Raw genomic sequence first — 26,095 nt, forward strand, 5'->3', positions numbered from 1 at the left:
ATATAATAGCTATACTGAAGTTCATGCTGAGACAAGTGTAATGGGATAATTTGCTTTGCTTGCAGCCCTGGACGTTCTCCTGCCTGCTGTGACAATGAAATAATTATGATGAACCATGTCTACAAGGAAAGGTTCCCAAAGGTAATGAATTTTATTTAGCATGCCCAGTATCTAAATTGATAGGCAACATAGGCGTTAAGTAAGTGGTGGCTTTGTTATGAGAACTAATGATCCAACCTTGTAATGGTGCACATAAAGTATCACCAAGCTCTTACTGCAAAGATAAAATCACAGTATAGAAGATCCCATCTGAGAACTGGACATTTTTTTGGCAAAGCTTCCAAACTGGTTTTGAAGTGAATCATGCTGGTTATATGTTCTGCTGATTGGCATCTGGTGATGTATTGAATTTCCATAGATGCTGTTTACCTGGGACAAATGTATATTGACTTATTAAACCAAAACCATTTTCTCTTGCTAAGTCTTGAGAAGCATCTAGTGTGATAAACCTGTAGATTCCTTCCTTTAGTGGCATTTCTTCATTTTTCCCAACATATTATATGCATGTATATACATTATATGCACTGATTTAATTGTGAAGATCAATACACAGTTGTGGAGGTTTGGCTATGAGATATGAGGACATTTTGCTCTCCTGTCCAGAGGTCGTGAGTTCCTAGATGCAGGTGTAGCTTGAAGCACTGTGCTTCTGGTTGCTTCTAGGATTTTGCTGATGGTTGGAAAATAAAACAAGGTACTTTTCCTAAAAAGTGAAATAAAAGGAAGAAATTTCTTTGAATTTCTTCCTATAAATACAAGGAGAGATTTGTCAGGATTTTCAAAGCAATTGAGCAAGAATCTGAAGTGTGAACAACCCACTCATCTCAGAGTTTCAGGTATGAATGAAGATATATGGGATTACTTTTTAATAATAAGAATATCTTTGAGGGGTTTTTTCAAAGCATCTGCAGTTCTGTGAAAACCAGACGGCTGGTTCTGTAAAACCTGCAGGACCTGTGAGCCTGTGGTGCTTTAAATTAGTCAGTTGTTCATTCAGATTGCCCAGTGTAATATTTTTGTGGAACAACCTTTATGAACAGAAGGAGGATATTCTTGTCTGTAGTATCTGCGGTTTTAACAGAATAAAGCAGACCCCACGAGTTTTTATTTATTTATTTATTTCTACTTCGGCATTGACTTAAAAGATTCAAAGTTATGGATGCTTCTTTGGTTCTGTTTAGTGATCATCACAAGATTAGTGCACAGTTAATCACCAGTAGCAGATAAGGGGAGGAGCTGTAAGTAGAACAGTAAGGCTGTTGGTTTTCTGGACTGGTAATGTGGGGAAGTGTCATCTGTCACTTTGTCTTTCAGTGTACTTGGTTTTTTGACATCAGTCATTTCATGCAATCCAGCTGGGTAAATTCTTAGGCAGTACAGAAATGTTCTAGAATCAGAAATAAGCTTCTAGGCTGTTAGTTTCTTGTATAGCTGATTTATTATATTGCATAACTACTTGTCTATAGGCCACAGCTCAGATGGAAGAGAGGCTTCAGGACATTATAACCAGTCATTCTCCAGAGAACATCCTTCCCCTGGCAGATGGAGTTCTCAGTTTTACCCATCATCAGATCACAGAACTGGCTCGAGATTGTTTGGATAAATCTCACCAGGGCCTCATCACATCACGATACTTCCTTGAATTACAGCAGAAATTAGACAAATTGCTACAGGAGGTATGAGCCATGAGACTGTTTGCTTGAAAAATGGGTTAAACCTGTTTGCCTAAGAGTTGTGTTGAATGGTGCCATGAATCATGACTGTTCACTCAAGCAGTTGTCAAAGTTGTATTCATATCTCTTTTAGTCTACATAATAACCACTAGAAAAATGATAAGGCATTTTAGTATGCTGAACTGGAATAGATGGGTTGTAAAGATTTCAGAAACAACAGCAATGCAAGTTATAAATTGCTTGCAGAGGTGTGTGCATAAGCCCCAAAGGAGAATGCATGCTGTTCCATTTACTGTAAATAAAAGAGGAAACATGCACACTTTGCATTTTATCAACCCTACTGATTGCCTGCTGTGTTGAGAAAGCAGTCGACAACCCTTAGCTTTTCATTAGTAAGAGGTTATTTAATTATTTATAATTTCTAACATTCCTTTCATAATTGAACTGTTTGTTAACAGAAATAATACAATTTCTAAAAGTGTTGAAACTTTAATAGAATGATCAGCTAAATGAATTAAGAAGAACTTGAAGTTTAACAAATAAATGCACTTTGACATAAGTCGTTGCAGTTTATTAATGTATCATTTTTAAAACGTTGAGTGAGTCATGTAATATACTAATTTGTTTGTGTGGGACCTGATACTACATTATGACCCAAAGTTAATCTGATAGACCCGCAGATTCAATATTAACTTGAAATTTTCCAACTGATATGTTAAGATGTGGTGCCTGTCTTAATTTATATTTTCTCTTTTCTTCCGAATGCAAATGCTGTTGCTAGAGGTTTGGTTTTGGTCGTTTCCCTATGCTACTTTTTTGTTAATTTCTGCTGAGTAAAAAGGATTTCTGCAACTTATGTATTTTAATTTTTTTCCCTTCATATAGCAATGCAAAACTTAAATCAGTGATTTATTTCTGGATTATTGAAACCCTGGTTTTTTAAACATTAAAAGTACATAGAGGTTGCTTGTTAGTCAAGAGGAAGTTTTGAGCCAGTGAACTTCTTGTGAAATGATCATACTTTTATGATGCAAATTGCAGGTGGAACTGGCCCAGTTGATAATGTCAAAATACAAGGAAACATGTCTAAGCTAAGATTCACTGAACCGCTGTTACCATTACTGACCATATATCCTTTGAAATGGCTACATATTGAGTGAAGTTTAGTGTATATGTTCACTCATTAACATCTTCCCAAAAACCCACTAAAAAAAATGCTCCAGCTAATTATTCTTCAATCTGCGTATAAAGCAGTGCATTATTAAAAAAATTTACCAAACCAGTCAGTTTTTCATCTTCTATGATGCTAATTCTGTATTATGAAAACGTTTCCTGTTCTGCAAAGACATTATACCTTAAAATATTCATGTGTTTGAGTCCACTGCATACTTGTTAATGGCATAATATGACACTACAAAACCTTTCTCTTTGCACGACTTGGTTCTGGGCACTTAGTTGTGCTATGGATTCACACGATTCATTTGTTGTCAATTCTCAGCTGCAAGGATCAGTAGAAAGCTACATTTCCTGCAGCTACTTGGCACTAAGCATAACCTGGGGAAGACTCTCTTGAGGTTTGAGCAGCTTGGTTCAGCCAGTATTTTTATAACTGTATGGTCAAGGTCAAGTGGAGCTGAATGTTTTCCTGCTCCATCCATCTTAAATGTAACATGTATTGAAAGTTTTGTTCACTTATGCACTTAAGTGTTCACAAAACGCTACAGAGGTGTTTTAAATTTTGCTGATGGTTAAAATAGGCAGTTTTTTTGTTTATAAAAGATATTTTTTGGACTTAGTTGATAATATTCAGAGTTATGCTTCTATCTAATCAAGGTTCTTTTGAAATCTGTTGCAGAGTGCTAGATGGCATTTGTGCCTTTTTCTTTTTTCCTTTCTAAACTCCACAAATTAATTCTTCTCAGATATTTCTTGGTTTTTAAAATCGTGGTATTTATATTAAGTGCAGTATTAATAGCTTCCTGTTTTCATAGAGTTTTAAAATCAAAAATGTAACTTGTTATATGAAAAGTCCATATTATTAGTCTTTTTAAGCGTTGGTTTCATAATTCTCTTTGTGGTTTTGAATAAGCAAGAGATGATGAGAAATTTAAGTCTACAGCTTCTACTGTTCAGAACAAATAAATGCTTTGATATTTGAGGGAAGGGCTATTAATATGTTTGTACTGTTTCCTTGCATTTATTGGTATTCCTAAATTACATAACTTGTTCTTAGAGCAAAGCATTTAAAAGAAATTTGAAATTCAGCTCAGACCATAGTGCGGATATTACCAAGCCTTCTAGAAGTATTCTTTCTCCCATTTGTGGTAATCTTTGTAAAACTCAGTTTTTCATTGTCTTCCTATCTACGTGTACCTCTATATGGAACCTCTCTGCAAGTGTAGTTTTTATATATTTACATATATGCCATTGTCATTTCACTATGACATCTGACTATAGGAAATCAGTATCAATTTAGCATGAATTTTGCTTGTATCTTCTATTATTATTTAGGTTAGTTTTCATGTCATCCTAAAATTATTAACAAATTGAGGCACAACCTACATGTAGAGATCTGTGTTGTATTGAATGTTGTCCCTTTTGCAAAACTGATGGTTTTAATGGTAATAATACCATATAAGCTTAAGAAAAAAGCAAAAAAACCCATAGATATATGTCCATTATAGGTCCATTATTTTGTTGTTACAGTGTTAGAATTGTAGAAACGGGGTTACTTTGATTTGAAGTTATTGTTGCTCAGATCCTTTTTATATATTCTGGCATCTTGAAATTGAGATGCTGTTTTGTATCAAGTACATGCTTCAAACCCTCAGAGGTGTCCCAGATTTCATACAAACTTTCCTGCAGTGCATTGAATGTGATTTGGTTTAACATCACTTTATCTTTTAGGCCCAAGAGCGGTCAGAGAGTGAAGAAATGGCATTTATTAAACAACTTGTTCGAAAAATCCTGATAGTTATTGCTCGTCCTGCTCGCTTACTGGAGTGCCTGGTAAGGTCATGCTTATTATGAGTAGTGTTTTTCACTTTGTAGAAAATTTCTGGTTCAGTATTCAAGGCCCTTTAAACATGTTTTTTGGAATATGTCAAGCAATGGGGTAGGACTTCATTGTTGATGGGATCCTTTTCACTTCTATTTCAGTAACATGGGAGTGTCAGGGCTTTCCTTCAGTTTTGTTTGCTTCCTTGCTGTTGCAAATACTATGGTCTAGGGGAAACGACACTGCACTGTCACTGCAGAGACCCGGGTTCGATTCCCGGTCGGGGCCCCTCCCCGGGCAGATGGAGCTCGTTAGCCCATAAGGCAATCCATCTACGTCCTGAGGACCTCGCTGCCACCGTCCAAGTGTGCTTGGCCCTGGCAGACGAACCTCAGGATTAAAGGGTGGGCTCAGTTCCGCGCACACTGTGTCTCACCTAAAAAATCCAATGCGCAGGCTGGAAGGTGGAAAGACCTTCCCCGGTTCTTCGTTTGCGAAGACTGGCCATTCATCACTATGGTGTAGAGCCCTTTTCATCAGCTAAGGAAGCTGCTGTTCAGAACCAGTTGGGTTTTTCTGTTGGTTTTTTTAGACTTTGTTATTTCTTGGGAAGACAGTTCCTGATTTGTAATTGGTGTTCTTCCCATTTTTCTTACCAGTTTCATAATTTTGTTTCACTTAGCAGCTGCCAGAACTGTAAGCAATTTGAAGTCAGCTTTGCTGTACTTGATCTTGGGAGAATAACAGCAGAGGGATTAGGCTGCCTGCGTGTATGGGTAGTTGATACTATAGTGGGAACCAGAGGGAGCAGAAGAGTTTATTTACTTATGCACGAGCATAACACCAGTGTTGTCAGATTGCACTAATTTGTGTGAGCTGTGTGGGCATGTCTGCTTTTCTTGTCCATGCTGCAGGAGCTGGGATGGCTCAGGTGCGGAAAGTTGCTCCTGCGCTCAGAGCCAGTGTGCTTCAGTTATTCAGTGGAACTAAGAAACCCTTGCAGAACACAGTGTATTCAGGAGGATGATGCAGACACCTAAGTATCGTATCAGAGCCAGCCTGAGTCCAACAGGCCTGGCAGGCAACCCAAGCTGACTTTGAGCCACTCTGCCTGCCAGTACCAAGATTACAGTGTTGATGCTGCATGCAGCTGTTTGAAGCTGGCAAGGCTTATGTGGGAGCCACTAACATGCTGCTAGACTCAAGTTATGCCTGAAATTGTCATAACTGCATTTTTGTGGCACTGGATCTGATCTAGTAAGTCTTTCCAAGATGATTTTGACTCTATGCTATGTCCCTTCATCTGTGGCACAGTTAATCCACAATCTGGCTCGTTCAGCTGTGGGATTTTGAGAGCTGTCTGTTTTGTTTTGGATGTGTCAGTATTCCCAGCATTTTGCTCATGATTTGCAGTTCAGAAGCAGTCTAAAATAAGATATGTGCTCTGATCAGCATGAAAGAGAAGTTTAAAAACAAAACAAAAAGGCAGGCTTTAGGGAGCATCTTAGCATGTCCTGCCTCTGCCACTGTATCTAAACTTGTTTTACTCCTTCTTCCTGAGCCCTGACAAGCTTATTCCATGTCTAGTGTGATGTTCCCTGCTCTGTGCACAGGGTTCATATAGCCTTTATCCACGTAACCCAACTTCTCATATGATGGCTTTTTCCCCTTCTTTTTCTACTCTAGTCTGCATCCTTCTCTATTATCACACGTCCAGAAATGCCCTTAAACACATCCTGAAGGCTGACAGACCAACACTTGTTAATGATGCCTTATATCCTTCCCTTCCATGCTTGCTGGCTTTCTCCCACTAACCCTTGCCCTCAGCATCATCATTCTTCATTAGCTTTCTAATTGAAGTGCTGGAGTGTGCCCAGAGAAGGGCAGCGAGGTTCATGGAGGGTCTAGAAAACGTGTCTCATGAGGAACAGCTGAGGGAGCTGGGGCTGTTTAGTTCAAGAGGAGGCTCAGTGGGGAACTCAGCACTCTCTACAACCACCTGAAAGGAGGTTGTGGTGAGGTGGGAACAGGTCTCTGCCTGCAGTGGGAGGACAAGAGGAAATGGCCTTAAGCTTGAGACATGGGAGATTCAGATTAGATATTAAAAAAAAAAGTTTTCACTGTTAGAGTGATCAGGCATTGGAATAGGTTGCCCAGGGAGGTGGTGGAGTTACCATCCCTGGAGGTGTTCAAGGGGCATCTGTATCTGGGGCTGGGTGATGGTTTACTGGCTTAGGGGTTAACGTGGTGTTTGGAGGATGGTTGGACTGGATAATCTTGTAGATCTCTTCCAGCCTTGATGTTTCTGTGGTTCTCTCCTGGTGGCCTGTTTGCCCATTGGCTCATTCTCCCTAAGTCCTGAGTTTTATAGGGATCTAGTCCAAATCTCCATTCACTCAGTTCCCAGTTTCTGCTATTGGATTTTATCCTAGGCTGCTTGCACTCCCTTATCCTTCGAGTGTTGTGCATCCTGTGTCCTTCCTTTTGCTGGGTCTTCTGAAGTGAGTTGAAGGACCATGCTGCAAAGACCAGAAGTGACTGTCTCTTAGTTCAGAGTTTCAGAGCAGCAATGGCAGAGAAAGACAGCACAGCTTGCTTCAAGTGTTCTCAGTTCACACAGAATGTTCAGGAGCTTTATACTGGAATGTAAAAAGCCCGCACTGTATGTTTCTGCAGGTACAGGCAGTTTGAGCAAATTTAGGTATACTGTCACAAAATAATACATTTCTCGTGCAAGAAGGTGTTAAGCCTACTCCATAAACAACACTGGAATTGTGTGAACTTACAGAAACAAAGTCCGTAGTGTCCCTCTGGAAACTTTTGAATAATACTGGCTAATATTTTAGAATATCTATCTGAAATAGATACTAGATATGAAAAACTTCAGCCTCTGTAAGAAAGTTCATAAAGCTGTAGAAAATAAACCGGGCTTTTTTTTTTTTTAAGAAGTTTCATATATCATGCAGTAAAGCTGTCGGTTTTCTGAGGTCTTGGCTCAGGTGTTCATGGCATGTTAATTTCTATTTTAATTTACCTGATAATCACATGAATAAAGATTTTACAGTTTCATGTGTGGCAAGAGCTGCTGCCAAATGTTGAAAGATTTTTCTCTATCTGTACACAGAAAATTATATGGTTGGAAGTAAAGATCAGAAAATGAATTTGTTGCTTCTCATTATTCACGCCTGTGTATGTATATAGCTAGATGAATGTATTTTGATACACACTCCCCCCCACAGTCTTATGGGATTAAAACTACTTGTTTTGAAATTGCCTTGTCTTGCTAGTAAGTGGAGGAGAAGCTGTATATCTGCCACTGCAGCAGGTCAAGAGATGATGTTTTCATGATGAAAGTAAATAGAAATCTTGGCATACAGCCACGTTGTTGGGTTCTTCAGTGCCAAGGAGTAACACGTAAGAGAATCAATTGGGCTTGGCAAGTCATATGAGGAGAGTAAGACTGAAACAGCATGTACTGCTTACTTATCTGTTCAGATTTTCAGGCAGTTTAGCAACATCCTGAGACTTTTAAGTTAATTAAGACAGTTCTGGCAGTTTATGGATTCATGATAAATCCTTGGCAGTAGGCTGTAGATGATGAAAATTGTTTCGTGATAAATGTAAAACTGTTTCCATAAAACTGAAAATTCCACGGATGCTTTATTTCAGACATGTTGTTAGGTGCAGCTGCATTAATGCTTTCGAAATGAAATATGATACTTAATTTCTCAAGCGATTTTCTGGGTTGAGATGTCGAGGTTCCAAGTCCAGAGTAGCCTGGGAATCTAGGACAGGAGCCTTGTGATTCAACATGTAGACTAAAACCATGTGGAGTTATGTTAGGGCACAAAACAAGAGTCAGGGAAGGTAGCTCAGCAGTCTGCCTGGCTTCCATAGGTATTTGTGACAGAGATGAACTTACTCGAGGAAAAAATCTGTTTTGTTACATCTGTGTTTCATGACTCATCATGTTTTAACACTGTTAAGCATGGCACCTGTTTATACAAACATTTTGAAGAATGCAGTAGCCATGAAGAGGTGTTTTAATAGGAATTCATGCTGGTAGAGAGAAATTCTACTAAAAAAAAAAATAATCCGACAAACCTTTTAAATAAACTTCCTTACTCCTTTGAATGCATTCCTATTTTTATAATCTATCAAGGTAGTAAAATTAAACTATTTCCAAGGGACTTGGGAATAGGCAGTTTTGAATTTCTGTTTTTTTGGTTCCTTTTTGTTGCTTGTTTAGACTTGCCTTTTAGGTATGTTATAAAACAGAGTTACAGTATAGTCAGTTCCCAAAGGAAAATATTTCATTTCTAGATGTGGAAAAATTGGATCAATGAAGTTCAAATGTGTTTTTATCAACTTATAATTTTGTCTTCCTTCTAAAGTTAATGATTTATTTAATTATATTTTCCATAAAACACAGTGCATATATGTTGATTAAAAATACTTCAAATTTCATTTAGAAGTAAAAATTGTAATACAATATATTTACAGTTTGTTTCTGTAGTGTGTTTTTGTAGGCAAGCAAATGCAGGGAGATAATCGTCTCTATTTAAAATGTTACTGTTGCTGTTATAGGTAATTTCATTCAGTATTATGTGAAGTTTTGAAGGCAAAAAAGCATACTATTCCTATAAAGTACAGCTCTGAAGTAATGGTATGGAATTTCATTGCTTACAGTATGTTACAATGTAGAAACATCAGAATGGATTAATAGATAACTAGTAATAGAATGAAGAGCTATTGTTTTTAATAGGGAAACATCAAATATGTCCAGTAGAAAAGGCAAAGGATGTTTTTATTAGGCTCTAAAAATTCAGTTTCAACAGAGAAAATGATGGTGATTATTTATCTTCTAGGAATTTGATCCTGAAGAGTTCTATTATCTTCTGGAAGCAGCTGAAGGCCATGCTAAAGAGGGTCAGGGCATTAAAACAGACATCCCTCGATATATTATTAGCCAGCTGGGCTTAAATAAAGATCCTCTGGAAGGTAAGTGCATCTCCTGGTAGAGCTACAGGTTCCTAGATTCTTCCTTCTCAATGTGATTTATCATTCTGATAATCTGTGTGTGCCTGAAAAGGGTAAAGATGGTAGCAGATCAAGCATTTGCTAACCCTCACAACACTCTCCTAAGCTCAAAGGCATTAAAAAGGTAACTTGTTGTGTATAGGATTTTTCTGTTTGAGTATCATTCACAAATACATTGTGTCAATGATACTAGTCATCTTCTTCCAGCCTGACAGTACAATTTTCTTATTTCAGCTCTAGCTGAAATTTACTGACATAATTTGATGGTTATCAAATGTTACCTAACCACAGGTATAAAGGAAAAAACCTGCGCTGAGTTTTTTGCTTTTCAGTGGTCCCAGGCTTCTGCATCTTAAAGTCTATGAGAAAACTATCTTTCATTCCATTTATTTTTCTGGGAAATTTATGTGTACATGTGGAAAACTTTTATTGGGAGAACTTAGGTTCCAGTGGAAGTCATTGCAAAATTTTTCTTCTCTGTGAGAGTGGTGAGATACTGGAAAAGGTTGCCCAAGGAAGGGTGGGTGCTCCATCCCTGGATGTGTTCAAGGCCAGACTGGATGGGGTTCCCAGCAGTCTGGTCTAGTGGAAGGTGTCCCTCTCCATGGCAGAGATGATCTTTAAGGTTCTTTCCAACCCAAGCCATTTTATGATTATTTTAAGGACAGCATTGAAAAAATTAAAATTATTTCTCTGTCCTAGTCAGACTACCTTCTTTGCCATCCTGAGACTATATTCAATCATTGGTGGCAAACAGAAATCAGTTCATTGTGTTCAGTGCTAGTTCTGTAATTTGGAAGAAATTGGCAGAAATGCCATCATGCAAAAATGAGTCTAGCTAATGCCAATTAGCTTGTCTTCTGTGTTAAGACCAGGACTAAGAGAGGACTTAATAACACAAAGTAATAGCAAAAAAACATGATAAACTTTTTTTTTTTTTCCAGCTAGTTCTTATGATGCATGATCACCTGTTGTTAAATCAAAGGAGTTGCATATTGTGTTTAAAACTCTTTTTTTGGCGAACTAAAGCAGTTTGTAAAGTTCAGTACTGCCAGTGTTGTCAGGAATTTGGTTAGATCTAATTCATTTAGATTGGGCATTGTTATAGCTGATACTCATTCTATATTAACAGATCTAAAGAAAATCAACTCTATTATTAGTCTGCTTCCTGTCTTCACAGAAGAACTTCCTCATCCAAACTTAGTACTGTTTTTTATCTGAGATACAGATTAACAGCTTTGATGGTTTTTGCTTGGATTTGAAGTACAGCAAGGAAGCCAGACAAATTGGGAAAATACACATAAATATTATTTTCCTTTTGGTCCTGGAAAAGATCAAGAAGTATCTTAATTCTCTGCAAGTATCTTCTGGGTTTGGTGAGGTGTTGGTCTGTCCTAAACCAAAAATTCATAAATTCTTCCCTGATCTAGTACGTATAAGATCATCATTACATCAAGATGTAATTTGGAGTGTGTGTTGAGGGTTTTGTATCACTGACTCTGGTTCTGCTACTTGAACTTTACCATTCTGATTGATTCTTCTTGGCCACTTGGATAAAAGTGTTTCTCAGTATGAGTCAAGAATCTAGAGTCTAAGCTAATAAAGTCTTTGGGTTTTTTTGTTTGGTTGTTTTTTTGTTGTTTGTTGGGGTTTGTGTGTGTGTGTGTGTGTGTGTGTGTGTGTGTGTGTGTGTTTTGTGTGTATGTGTGTGGGGGTTTTTTTGTTTGTTTGTTTTGGTTTTTTGTCCAGTTTATTATGAGAGAGATATAGGAAAAAAGTAAGGAGTACTGTTGCTCTGACTAAATACTTCTGTATGTGAGTGTACTTCATCAAGGACACATCTTACAATTGTAGTTCATAAACTGATATTTATGTGATATAAACTTTAAAGCACTTCAGGATAATTGAAATATTGTTTGCTTTCCTTCCACCCTACAAAAAAGTGATATTTATAAGCAGTATAAATCACTGCGCAATGACTTCTTTATTTCATCTGCAGAGAAAAGCAACCTACTTCATACCTTTCTCTACTTACCTCCTTTGTTTGCTGCCATGGCTGCAGTGTCCTTTCTTTGAGTGAAATGATGCATGCATTATTTAGAGATAATGCTAGATAAATTTATACTGTACTGAAAGCAATATCACAACAGATTCATCACTTAGCAGAGAGTGGTGGCTGCATTTCTGAAGAGTTCCCGGAGGAGACATTTTTCCCCAAGTTTTTTAAATTACCATCTTTACCTTTTTGAATGATGAGTCCTGAGAAATGGTTTAAATCAATGAAAGAAAAAGGACAGATGTTTAATGGTATTTAGATGAGTTTTAAAAATCTCTTCAGGCATTGCAAAATGGTTCCATAGCTCCCTGTTTTGAAAGTTGGCTCTTGGTTCCATCCCATTACTACCTACTGCTTGCAAATAATACGGATTTCTCGGACAATGATTATTTTGCAAAAGTTTGTTTAAAAAGATAGCATTTCAATATGCTATTTATGAAAGTAATTTCAGTTGAGAAGACTGTCAAAGTATATTATTTCAGCTTGCTTGGTTCTCTCCCATACAATACAAGTTTCATCAGCACTTCTATTTTAAAACCCTCATGTTCACAAAACTGTGACTTCCCAGGGAAATCCATTCCAAGTTCATCCTGTATAATTTTTTTTCCTTAAGATTTGTTTGTGCTCAGTGGAGAGATTTTTCACCATTTATTGACTTAAAGAAGCTAAAAACATTCCAAAATTTAACACTTTAAAAGTCTGCTTGACTTTTGAAGTGACATTCTAATTTCTTCTGTTTCTTACACTTTACATACATTTTGTTTTCAATAGTGGTTACAGATAAGAGCTACTCCTTTCAAATCTCTAGCTGTTCCACCAGAAAATTGTCTTTGTGGTTAATTTGCTTTTAAAAACTGCAATGAGTGTTGTGCAGCATTTCATTTATAATCGTCACATATATAGAAATATATAGAAAAATCCAGTTTAGATATTCTATGTGAATATTCAGTTATATTTCATATTCATCAGTTCACAGTCCTGAGGTAACAGTGCATCTTACAGATATCAGGTGATCTTATCTGTCTGATTCTCAGCTCATAATTATGATAAAATGCACATCTTATGCTATGTACGGGATATATAATCAACTATGTATGATTCAAGTATGTATATGGGGTCTTCTAGCTACCGGCTGTCCTGTTTAGCTTTTATTACCCAAATGAATTCTCAGTTACTGTCCCCCCTGAAGAACAGAGTTGGCTTAGGAGTTTTGCAGCATGGGTTGATGCTGGCAGGGATAATCTGGTCAACTTGTAGACTCCCAAAATAATATTTTCCCAGAGAATTTGTCTGTGTTATGACTCTCAAAATTTTAAGCTTCTAGGAGTAGGGCTTTTAGCTTATTCTGCTAGACCTGTAGTGTTTCTGTGTAGAAGATGCAAAATATTTGGATTCCATCTTTAGTCTAAACTAGAAGCTTCTGCTTTAACTGTAAAGGAGCCCAAGAAGGGGGTTGCCTACTGTTAACCCCTCCAGGGCTGAGATCCTCAGGAGTTCTAGCAGATTAGTACTGTCTTTCTCTTAATGCTCAGTTTACACACAAATCTTGAAATTCCCACATCTCAGCAGTGAAAACAGTGTTGCTCTTCGTTGCTTCATGGCCATTTGAATTCGTCAGTGGAAGATTACGTAGATACTGAATAGCAGGTTGTAATTTTCTGGGTGGGTTTTTTTTAATCTATGCTTCAAGATGCCCTGAAAATTACTTGTCAAGTACTACATGAGGGGACACCATTTTAATTTAGTATTTCAGAAAGGTGTCACTTCTCAGGTTTTCTGTGCTTCATCTAGTTTTGTATTTGCTGTAGTTTAAAATGAAATTTTTAATCTTTCTTTCCAGAAATAGCTCAGCTAACTAATTGTGAGAGTGGGACAGCAGAAACTCTGGAAGTGGATGAATCAGTAAATGTAAGCTTTTCCGTTACATTGCTGCTTTTGCTGAATGCGAACAAGGAAAATAGGTTGTGTTCCCCCCAGCCCGTCTGTTTTATTTTCTCCTGGTATGGGTAAACAGACTGCATAAACATTGGTTTATCCTCACACTAATGTCATGATGCTCAACAGGCAAAAGGCTTTCAAAAAGTTTAACAAAGCTTTCTACTTATTTTCCTAGATGTTTAAGTGTCTTTAGCTTCCATGAATTTAGTGTCAACCATGTGGCAATAGCTTTACCACAAAATCCACCAGTGCTTTCTTTGCTTCTATTCAATCAGTGTATTTCTTTTGCTTCTAGAAGTTCTTGTAAAATGTTTAATAAAACAAAGTATTTTAAAGACATTTTATAACAGTCCATTCATAGAGGCAGCTAATGATCAAAGTGAGAGACTTTGAACAGATCCTGTGAAGAGACAAGGAAGAAATTAATAAGTTAGCAAATAGACTAGATTCAGAAAGTTAGTTTACAGTCTGGAAGGTTGTGCATCATTCTTCTGAATCTGTGTTTGGAAATATATGCCTGCAGTAATGGGTATGTTACAGTAGTATATTGTCAGATGTTTGCTCAGGATGGCAAACCAAAAATGAGTTGGACAAGTTGATTGCGCTGAATATTATGGGCTTAAATGCTCTTATTCTAAATTCTTATTTTTAAAAGTTGGTTCTTATACCTTGGATTTTAGTCAACAGAGTAGATGAAGTTCTAACAATTTATGGGTTGATTTCCAGTTCAAGTGGATAGAGAAAGCAAGTGCAGTTTGAAGAGAGGTGCGGGTAATTCAGTGATACTTTACATGTATTTACAAATGTTAGCAGGCATGGGCTATCTGTTAAACTGGTTCTGATGTGTAACAGAAAAGACATCATTCTCTGGTACGTGTCATACTACACTGGGATAATTTCTAACATGCTGGCAAAATGCCACTTATAAAGCCATAATTCCGTAATTGACACAAAGGGTGTTTCTTACTCTGCTGCTTTTATTCATCTGCATTTAAAATACTGTATTACACCCAAGCAGTATTTAGTGGAAGGATGCGGATAAACTGGAGAAAAGACAGGCAGAATAACTAGAAGGCTGAAGTGCTTAACAGAATCTGAGGTGCGTTAACTAAGAAACTGAAATCGTAAAGTTTGTGTTTTGCAAATGCTGAAGAAATATGGGAAGGATAATGTAGTGTAATGAGGGAATGTAAGTAAGGGAGATGATGAAATTAGTACAGAAAAATGCAGGATATTTGGAAGTATCTCAAAGTGTAGCTGTGTAATAAACACACACGGGAAGTGTAACTTTCAAATACAGGAGGCATAACTTTCAAATACATGACTGTTCAAAATTATATTAAATATGCAATTAGGAAGAATCCTATACTGGCACGCAAGTGGGCTAAACAGTTTAGTAAGTCCTCTCTGTCACCTCCTGATCTTGCACTGAATTTTCTTTAGCAAGCATTTAATTGAAAATGTTGCAACCAGCTCTACTTTCAACTTCTGACTATTACCAAACTGCTTGGATAGGGGTCATGGAACTTCTTGGAGGTTTGGAAAACATTTGAAAACTATATTGTGGGTTTGGAATGCTGATTTTGGAGTCCTGTGCCCTCCCTGCACCCCAATTCTAATTCACACATCTTGAAGATTAATTAAAAATTAAAACTAGAAAAAAGGTTTTGCCATACTCAGGACAACTGAATTTTTAAAAAGTTCTGACAAGTAGATGAAAGTGATTCTCTAAAGGTAGAATTAATGCATTTTTATCTTCCATATTTTTCTCTTTCGTTTTGTCCCTTTTCAGTCTATCCTAAGTTACAGCACACTCTACCCCAACATTAGTTTGGAAAGTGCAAAAGTTCATTTGAATGGACAGGAGCTCATCAGCAGTTTGTTACTACCAGGCTGTAATACTGAAATGGGAAGGCAATGGCCAACGAGAGCCTTGGGGGATTCACATGAGTCCATAACTCCAGATATGAATTGCCAGTAGCTACTTTGCCAGAAACCCTCATGACTGTAACTTTCGCCTGTAGATAGGTGGACAGTTTGCTGTGATGTAGCAGATACCTGTTTGATGAAAAAGCAGCTTTGCTTCACGAGTCCCTCGGTCCCTCTCTGTGCTGACTGTGTGACTGTCTGACCAGAGCTTTTACCTGGTGATGATTGGGTTTTTTTCTTTGGTTGGGTTTTTTCACCTGATTTTGAAAAAAAGTACTGTATTAACTTTGTTCTTTCTCGTCTCTTCCTTTGAAGAGCTCTAATACCTCACTGAAGCTGCAGAGGAAACCTCGAGAAAGTGATTTTGAAACAATTAAACTGATTAGTAATGGAGCTTATGGGTGAGTAATCCCTGAGTGCAATGAGTGTTTTGCATTTTAGTTTTGCTTAACTTTCCATTATTTCTTATTTCAGGGATCTTTGTGTGAGAGTGAGTTTGCATTGCAGCACTTTTCATTTTGCTTTCCTGTTTTGTTACTAATATTTGAGTTTACGAGTTTTTGAAAAGTTACTGGGCAATAATTAATTGCTGTGTGCTGCGGTAAATTAAGGTACTGAATATTAAATCACAAAGATTTTTCAGAAGTGGATATCCTGCTAAAGATAAAATCTGAATAAATGAAAAGGCGGATTTAAAGTCACTTTTATAATATGGGAAAGAGCCGGTGTTTATGCAGATATGAGAAAGAATAAAACTTCATTTGTAGGGAGATGGATTGATAAAAACGAGTGCTTACTTGACCAAAAAATATTGTTGAAAGAGAAATAAATTTCCTGAAGTAGGGAAGCAGTGTTTTGTTATTTCTCCATGGATGCTCTTCTAATTCCTAAATTTTAACCAATTAGCTTCTAATGAATTGCTATTACTTTATTAGTTTCTCATTGCTTGGAAATTGCACAACTTACTGCCCAGTATAAGTTGTAAGTAAGTCATCTGGAGATATCCCACAAGGTTAAGAGAACATTTGGGTCACCTGGGCCTGAAATGAACACCAAATGTTATCTGAATACCAGATATGTGGGAAGTACTGTGCGGTGCTGGTGTCTGTCTTCTGTCACATCTTCTGATCCAGTGCTACCTGTTAGAGCCTTGTTTGACTCCTCCTCTACATTGAAGTGTATCAAGACAGGAACTGTTGGTCTCTGTAATCTCTAGGAATAGAAGGGATGTGTATTGTTTCAAAAAAGAGAGGTTTCCATCTTGAGATTAAGAGCCCACAACCAGATGAGACTCAGAGCTTGGCAGCGGAGGAGGGCTGTGCTGCTCTCCAGCAGAGACCCCATTAGACTGACCCTGCTCTGTGCCACCTCTGTTTGAGGTAGGAAGCAGTAGTGACCTGATAGGACTGAGCACTCTTTGAAGAAATCTTGAACATAGGTGAAGGAACACCTGCAGTGTACCCTCTGGAGTTTTCTGTGTCTGTTTAATGCCTGAGGCTGATTTGTCTTTCTCTGATGATATTTAGTTAAAGGTAACTCTGAGTTCTGGAATGGGAGGCATTCAGTACTGTTGATTATGGTAACTTGTATGAAGGCTACTTGTATCCAGATGTGTTTACCTAGCTCAGCAAAAATCCTGAAGGAAATAGCATAATTTGATTTAAGTTATGTAAATATTCAAATACAACTTCTCACTAGTCAACCTCTGTCTAATTTTCTCAATATTTCTCCCTAGGCAGACTTGTAGCTCACTTTATATCACCTTCTCCCAATTGCCTCACTACTCAAAAGCGTTTCAGCAGTTAGCAGTAGATGCTGCCCACCCGCCTGACTGCACCCCTTTCTCCTTCCCTTGGCAAATGCTAAGTCCACTCCATTCGTCCTTTCATCTCTGTCTTACTGGAGTAAGAGAATAAGAACTGTGTGGGGTGGGCACCCATTGGAGAAAGGAGTGTCAAGAGTCAGTGAACCTGCCCAGGTTCCCAACAGTTTTTGTTTGCTGAGGAATGGGTGGAGGGACCAGCTGCAGAAGGGCATACTGTAGTCAGCAATGTGAGGCCTGAAACCTGCAGTCAGAAGTTCATTAGACCTGTTGCTCTTGCTCCATGGGTGTTACAGTCAGAATGAGCCTCGATGAGCATTAAGAAATACAGACTGGAGACAGCTGAAACCAGAGACAAGTAAGGATCCGAAAAGCTGGAAAAGAATGGATGAAAAGCCATGGCCTTCTATGACACACATGACTTTTTTTTTTCCCTCATGTTTGTGGCTGGGAAAATCAACACTTACAAAATACCTTTTCAAAGCCAATAATAAGTGAAATTGTTGATGTAATCTTGTAAAAATTGGATGAAACTCTGATAAATATGAGAAGAAAAGGAGAGCTGATAGAGAATGAATACCTTGGAGTGTGTTCAGTTTGTTCATGAATCATTTTCTTTAAAAACAGGGGTAGGCTGGCAAGTTATAATATGTGTGATAATATTAGTGGAAATTGAAAAGCTCATCAGTTTAGTAGAGTGCTATTACTTCTGTTCTTAAGGAAGTAATAACGAAGGTAGATTTTGTTGATTTGGATCTTTCTTTTAAATCATTACTACTTAGAAGAAAAATCAAGAACAAGAAAATGAACAGCCCCTTACAATTCACGTAGAGGGAAGGAAACAGTGAAATGTGAGACAATAAACTTCTAAAAGCATTTACTCACTTTTAAAAGTGATTTAGTACCTATTGAATATTGTAAGTTGAGGAAGCTTGTGTTGCGAAATTCTCTAGGATACCACTTTTACAAAACTACTGTGTCCTTGAAAATCTCCGTCATGGTATATCAGACAAGTGGGACAGACTGTAAAATCAACAGACCATTTTTTAATCTTTATTGATAGAGTTTTTCTTTTTTCTGTTGGCACCAATACAGTTGATAGTTAATTTACCCAGAAGTTATAGTCAAGTTTAAAGGGAAGCACATCAAGATAATCTAAATGCTCTCTAACCCATCTACAACATGTAGTGTAAGAAACGAATGATATCTGTTTCATGTGAACATAAAGCAGTAAATTGTCCTGAAGGAATTTTTTGCAGTTCATTTACAAGTATAAAAAACTGAAGTAAAAGTTACTGTTGTTATGCTACAAGGATTATTTTTTCCCTCCTGTCTTTTTCCAGGCCACTAATTTTTTGAAATCATCTAAAGATGTGTATGAATTCTACCTGTGCTTCGTTGTTTTATTTTCAAAAAATGTCATTGCGCATGCTTTGTGCTCTGATTAAAGATTTAGTATTCTGTAGTAATATTTTACTTTTTTTGAGGCTATAATGGAGGGTTTAATTCTGAATCAGTTAAAGAAAACCCCATCCATTCTTTTATTTTGCTGTGGTGTTTTTGCCTTTATTAGTGAAACAGAAAGTTTTGACTGCTTGACATTTGTTGGTCTTGCCATGCTGTAGCAGAGATTTGTCAGATGTGCTAAACCTGATGAGTTTAAACGTAAACTATTGGTTTTGTGAAGGTTTGAGTAAATATCTTAGCAGTTCTCTGCTTTTAATTGCTTGGGTAAACTCGTTTGTAGTTCAATTAAATGAGTGTATAGTAGATGAGGTGTCGTAGATGAGGCTTTTGGGAATGGCTAGGAATATACAAGAAGTTAAACAAGCTGTGAATCAGTAAACATGTAGGATTCTGGCCAAGTCATTAAGGGTTTCACAAGCTGTCTATGACACTTTTCAGCCAGTCAAAACTTTTCATACTTCCCAAATTTTAAACTTTTTATGCAATCGCAGCAACATTTTTCCATATTCCAACTTGCAAGAGGTAGCAGGTAGTAGTAGTCCATCTCAAGTTAATATCAACCTGGTTTCCTGAAGCAGTTCAACAAAATAAAGATTACACTTGATCCCAGGGAAGTGAGTTATGTTAGTTCAAGATGTCTTCACCAATTTATAAATGAATCTGCTTAAACCAAATGCATGATGGCACTTTTCGTCCTGCCTGGAATGCTTTTACTTCTACAGGGATGGCAATGTCAATATGTACATGACATACTGGCTAATGGTGTTGCTTGATAAATTTAAATATTTGGAAGCAGTGTTATCGTGAGCAGCTGCTGCACCTAACCTGTGAGTATTCATGTCCCTTCTCTACTCTGCTGATAGTACTGTAGTCAGAATGGGACTGAGGAAGTTACCCAGCTGTAGAATAAAACTCCGTCAGTCAGGTTAATTCATCATGCCTGGCAGCCACTAGCTCAGAAGTGGAAGGGGAGAGAGGGATCTGTGGCTTTGTAGGTTCACTTAAGTAGCACCAGAGAGTATACCTATCAGAATTTTGGAGGGCAGTTTCATCACTTTGAATCTGTGCTTACTATTTACTAGCTTCTGTGAAGATAGAAGGCATTTCTGGTGTTATGTATGAAAGAGTAGTTTAATTTTTCAAAACTGATGACATACTGGAACAACTAGGACGAGTACCAGTTGTGAGAGGAGGATCAAAGCCGTCATGTTCTCTTCGTCGTGTGGCTAGCTTCTCATGTATTTCTGGGCTGACTGGGTTAAGTCTGATATTGTCCAAGATTGTCCCAGAGCTCAGTAGCACTGACTGCTTACATCAGGACTGCTGCAGTGCTTCAGATAGCCTTTCCTTTTACCCCCAGATAACTTTGATCTGGTCATGGACACTGCCTAGCTATGGTGTGGTGCAGTGCTGCTTTTAAATTCTAATCTTAAATAACTATCTGTAAACTTCAGCATATTGCTGCAATGTGAATCACAGCCTCACAAATAGCTTGTCTTCACTGGAGGCAATGTCAGACATAATTCTGGGCTCATACAGTATTTAGCAGTATCTTCCCAGGAAATTGCCTGTGAAGATGAATTTTACCTGATCAGCAGGGGAAATTTTTAAGCAATGAGTACAGAACCTGTGTCTCCACAAGAGTTCAAAGTTCTTTGATAGATTAGAAAATAGGGTAAAAGCAAGCAATATGGCTATATTAGCCCTAAGCACTGAATGTAGAATGGATTGTAAAATGGCTCTAAAAGTTGAGGTTACTGAGGAGCTGTAAAGTAGACCTGAAGCCTGTCTGACTTGTTTCAGTAATTAAAGATTTTCGATTTAGAGAAAAAAACAGGAGTCACGGCTGTAAGACTGGAGTGATTGTTTGCATAATATTTAATTTGGACTAATTCAGGGAACCAGTTAAATATTTTAGCTTTTTTTTTGTCATCTTAACACTTGTGCACAGTGTTTGATAATTGTGCCTAGCTAGAGGTATTATGGAGATACTTTCTCAAGCTGAGATTTATTATGGAAGTGAAATAAGGTAATGTTTGAACAGTGCTAAAGTTGATGAATGTTCCTCTTGAAAAGTAAACTTTTTCTGCTGTGTTGAACTACAGCATCATTAAAATACAGAGCACTTGCATACCTGTTGAAATTTGCACAGTGAAATTAGGGGATGTTTTAGAAATTCTTGTCACCATGTTATGAAAACAGAAAGCTGGGGGGAGAAAGGAAAGCAAATTCTTCATTTGAAACCATTGGAGTACTGCAACACTACCCACTCTAGTGGAGGCTTTGAAGGCAGACAGAGGATGCCACTGTCATTGAATAGGGCAATCTGGGTTTTACACTGTTTTTGTGTCAAAGATTCCTTAAATGTGATATTATCTTTATAATATCTGAATAATACTGAAGGTCACAAGCAACATTTAGTGATAAACATGCTGCTGTCTGGGGCATAGTTTTCTTCATAAAGTATAAATGCTGTTTGCTGGGGTTACTGTGATAGGAGGATGTGAGGATTTTAGACATTTTTCTACGTTAAAGACCATTTAAAAGCCCTTTTTGTAGTACATATGTAAGAATGAGGAAGACTATTGCATTGCAGTTGTCTTGTGAATCTGGTACACTTGAAATAAACAGTGTTTTTCTGAGGAATAACAGAATCCCAGAGCAAAGTCATACAGTTGTCTGCTTGTGACTGTAAGACTGGAGAAGGCAGTTTAGACAGCTGGAAAAATCTAGCCAGTGTGTCCCAGATAGTTACTGGGCTAAAGAATCTTTGAAACTTAATGATTAATTCTTCTTAAATATGGTAGTAATGATCTTACAGATGCACCTGATCTGCAGTGAGGATTTATTAAGAATCCGTAATAATATGCTCTGGTACTATCTGCCTCTCAGAAGTACATCTTGGCACACTGTCCAGTCTAAAACTCTTAAAAAAGATCTGTGTGCTGAGTCCTCAGTTCATTCATATAACCATTTTTTTTTTTAACGGACTGAGGCTTCGGGCATTACTTTTCTACATTCCAGGAGTGCAAAGGGGGACTGAAACAGGGAAAAAAAAAGATGAAATTACAGAAGATTAAGAAGCTAAGGCTGAAAGACAGCTGATAGGAACAAACAAGAGAGGAAAACCAAAACATAAGGGAAAGAGTTGTAATGAAGGGGTGGAGAGAGAAGTGAATATGAGGGGAGCAGTAGGAAGAGGTGCAGGACAAAAGGCATGAGGCTAGCAGGGAGAACTACTGGAGCTGAATTTCAGCTCAGTCTGTATTCCAGTTTGGGAGGGGCAGAAGGGAGTGGGACTTAGTAGGAGGCATGAAGGGTCAGCTTTGTCTTGGATTTTGTCCAAGGGGGTTTTCACCTACTTTCATAATCGTGTAGTGTCTTTTACCTGCTTCTTATCGTCTCTGCTCCTGGGAAGATCTTCACAGAAATAGTAAGGCAAGAATTGCTTTTTTTGTGTAAGTAATTTTATGCTGATAATTGGACCTCATGGGGACAATAAATTGAATTAAAAACCTCCATAATTGAGTCCCATTTCCACATGCACTCCCCTCTCCCTCCCCGCCCATTTTCTTCTTTGAGTCCTTTCTTTCCATAAACTCTTACTACTGTGGTAATTATGTTCTGGAGATGGTATGAGCATTGAATGCTACAAAGATTGCAAGCAGGGCAAACATTTTTTTGCCTCAAGGGATTTTGAGAAATGCAACTGTACTGTTCTGTGTCAGTGTTTCACAGCAGGGTGATTCCTTCTCCTTAGCTTTGAAAGACAGATGATTTGCCCAGGTGGTCTTTCCCTTTGCTTCCGTTGCTGCCTTTACCTTATCTAACCAGACTCACAGGACGCTATATCCAGCAGGCCAGTGGAAATTCTGCTTGTCAAGATACATCATAGTCCCACATTACCATGTGGTTAATGCACTGATCTTTGTTTCAGGTTACCTACTGGTGACCTGCCTCTGATACAGATCAGTGCTCATGTCAGGGACTGAAAAAAGGATGGAGGATTTTGCACCTTGTGATGAGGGAGCCACCCCATCAAGCAACTTCTGAGCACCTTCATAAAAAGCCTGTGTCACGTTTTAAAATCCCCAGGACTGATTCATATTTACCTACAGAATAAGCATTTGTCACAATCATTTGTAACACTGTGCCATAGCTGGGTTTTGTATATAATCCTTTGGTAATGGGGACGCCCAAAATCTGCCTGAGCTGAGAGCATTTGCTGTTATATCTGTTGTTTATTTGGGGGAGTGAGAGGAAAGTGGAGGAGAGTTGCATGGTTTTAGTTTGCATATTAATTTGTGTTGACTGAGATTCATCCCGGTTATGAAGCAAAATGAGATTTGTAACCATTCTTTAATGTGAAAGTCAACTACTGACTTTAATCAAGTCTTTTATATAATATATATATAATTTTTAAAAAAATATTATTTTCTAATTTAAAATCTATTTTGAAATGTATTTTTAATAGTTAATCAGACTTTTTTTGATTTGTCTCTCCCATTTGAACTTTTTAGTGCGGTTTATTTTGTGAGACACAAAGAAACCAGACAAAGATTTGCCATGAAGAAAATTAATAAGCAGAATCTCATCCTCCGAAACCAGATCCAACAGGCCTTTGTCGAGCGTGATATCCTGACATTTGCAGAAAATCCATTTGTTGTCAGCATGTATTGCTCCTTTGAAACAAGACGTCATTTATGCATGGTCATGGAATATGTGGAAGGTAAAACATCTTTTCTGTTTTACAGAGGAGGAAAAGAGTTGTCTTACACCAAGAAAGAAAAATAACCCATGCAGTACTTGTATTAGAAAGCCCTCCCGTGTGTCCTCTGTATTCTAGCAGTTCAGATTTAGGATCTAGATCCAACAGCAAGGTGTGTGTTTGCAGGTTTTTTTCCCCCCAGTCGTTATCTCCACTAAACAGCTTGTAAAACACTTGTGCTCCAGCTATAATGGGAAATAACTGCTCTTAGAGTAAGTTCCTTATAGACTGTAACCAGAAGTGTGCTATCATTCAAAGTTCATGTGGAAATGTTTGATTTTTTCCGGGGTTCAAATTTTCATTAGCACATATGCGGGTACTTTAATAGTGATTTTTACAAAGAAATAGGAAAGAGGAGACAGTGGTGATGCTGAAGAAGAACAGTGGACAGAAATGTAGGGTTGTGTGGTCTTCTCTGCCACTGACATTTTTTTTTCCCATTTAGATAGCAGCAGGTTCTTTATTGATTTCTAGATTAATTTTTGTACTGCTCTCTCCCAGCCTTACACTGTGTTTCCAGTACAGTAGTTGGTGAGGTCATATGTTCAGTAGAATCATCTGATTAGAAAATAAACATTTATGACTGTTGTTTGGGTCCCTTTCTGCATCATATATGGTTTATACTGATACTTTGTAGTATCAGTATATATCTGGAACATTTGTCCTGTTTCCACAGGTGGAGACTGTGCTACTTTGATGAAGAACATGGGTCCCTTACCTGTAGACATGGCAAGGATGTACTTTGCAGAGACGGTTCTGGCGTTGGAATACCTTCATAATTATGGAATTGTACATAGGGATTTGAAACCAGACAAGTATGTGTATGGAATACAACTGAAAGAGGACTTTGAATTTGGTAGATAAAATATGAAAGGTTTAAACTTGCTTTGAATATTTTTGGGGTTCCCCCCCCCCCGTAAATGATATGTAGATTCACAATTCTTGCACAGTATTTGAATTTTCACTACTTACAGTTACAGAAAATGTATTTTTTCCAAAAGAGCTAATAAAGAATTTCCTGTGTCTAAGATGGAAGGGGCTATCAGAGTAGCTAAAAAATATATTTACTCTTCTGTTTGAAATGGAGGGGAATGCATTTGGTTCTTAAAGAAAAGTTTTTTCAAAGTATGGTTAAACCACTGTTTAATACAAAATATCATTAACTTGCATCTATCTGCATATATGAAAAAATTCAACAAATGGAGAAATATTTCTTGTTGCATGATTTTCAGGGGTGATTTTGGTTTTTGAGAGGTTTGAGTTTTTTACTTTGAATATTTAAGAGTACAGTATAGCCCCTATACATACAAATTAACATTACAGCAAGTAGCTGAAGTACAAAGTATGGCCGTTGAAACTCAATCTTCTTCCTGTTCCAGATTAAAAAAGAAAAAGAATCGGAGTAACTGATGATACCTTCATAGCATGATACCTTAGGACAGTGAAGTGTTAGTTACTAACTTAATATCTGAGAGTTTTTTCAAATGCATGACCCACCTCGTACCGGACCAAAAATGCTCACATCACTTCAAAGCGACCTATTTTAGGTCTTCCAGATGATAACTTTCTTCAAAGCTTGAAGCTCTCAAGACTTGTGTAGTTCAATAACACATAAAAAGTTTGTTTACTGCTGATAATAATAGTAACACAAGTAGGACTGAGATTTTTAACATATTTATTTTGTATGTAATTAAGCCATGTTTATACTTTAACGGTGCTATTGAAACTTTTTTTTTTAGGTATCATAGCAGTAATAACAATTAAAAGCAATAATGTTGAATTATATCACTATAACTTCAAATCTTCCTATTTTTCAGTTTATTAGTAACATCCATGGGCCATATAAAGCTTACAGACTTTGGCCTGTCAAAAGTGGGGCTAATGAGTTTGACTACCAATCTCTATGAGGGTCATATTGAGAAGGATGCCAGAGAATTCCTTGACAAACAAGTAAGAAACAGCATTTTTATTTCTACATTGAATATTCACATGATATAGTGTTTTGTCAGCAGAATGTGCCATAATACTAAATAAACCACTGTTATTTCTGTTCTAGTTTTCCAGTTGAGTATGTCAGTTATTTTTACTGATGCCCTGCAGATTGTTCTAGGCTTTTTCTTTCTACATTAGGATCTGTTAGTAAGATGAACAACCTAATTGTGTGCAGCTGAATCTGTGAGAGAGACAAATGGAAAACTGTTTTTATAAGGAATTCAAACGTCTCAGCAGAGCACTTGTGGAGCTCATTATGCGTTGTAGAACCAAGGGTGCTAAAATCGATGCTATGGCCCATTTCCCTTTAAGCATGCCTCATTACCATTGCTCACAATCTGTTCACTAAAAG

The 26,095-nt window shown here is 37.5% G+C and overlaps 1 protein-coding gene across 9 annotated transcripts in view; it reads left to right on the forward strand.

The window, feature by feature from the left end:
- MAST4 (microtubule associated serine/threonine kinase family member 4) overlaps nt 1-26,095 on the forward strand; it is a 276,825-nt gene that overhangs the window by 230,363 nt on the left and 20,367 nt on the right. For all 9 annotated transcript variants that reach the window (XM_027882167.1, XM_027882177.1, XM_027882185.1 and 6 more), the window contains 9 exons: nt 66-141; nt 1,527-1,736; nt 4,641-4,742; nt 9,600-9,732; nt 13,668-13,735; nt 16,010-16,095; nt 23,504-23,712; nt 24,428-24,566; nt 25,569-25,701. In XM_027882167.1, the coding sequence (XP_027737968.1) occupies nt 66-141; nt 1,527-1,736; nt 4,641-4,742; nt 9,600-9,732; nt 13,668-13,735; nt 16,010-16,095; nt 23,504-23,712; nt 24,428-24,566; nt 25,569-25,701 (1,156 nt within the window). The remainder of the gene's footprint in view (nt 1-65; nt 142-1,526; nt 1,737-4,640; nt 4,743-9,599; nt 9,733-13,667; nt 13,736-16,009; nt 16,096-23,503; nt 23,713-24,427; nt 24,567-25,568; nt 25,702-26,095) is intronic.

The sequence above is a fragment of the Empidonax traillii genome, unplaced genomic scaffold (assembly GCF_003031625.1).
Source record: "Empidonax traillii isolate 1590-97213 ecotype Southwest subspecies unplaced genomic scaffold, ASM303162v1 scaffold8:size5222938, whole genome shotgun sequence".
In the NCBI taxonomy this organism is placed as follows: Eukaryota; Metazoa; Chordata; class Aves; order Passeriformes; family Tyrannidae; genus Empidonax; species Empidonax traillii.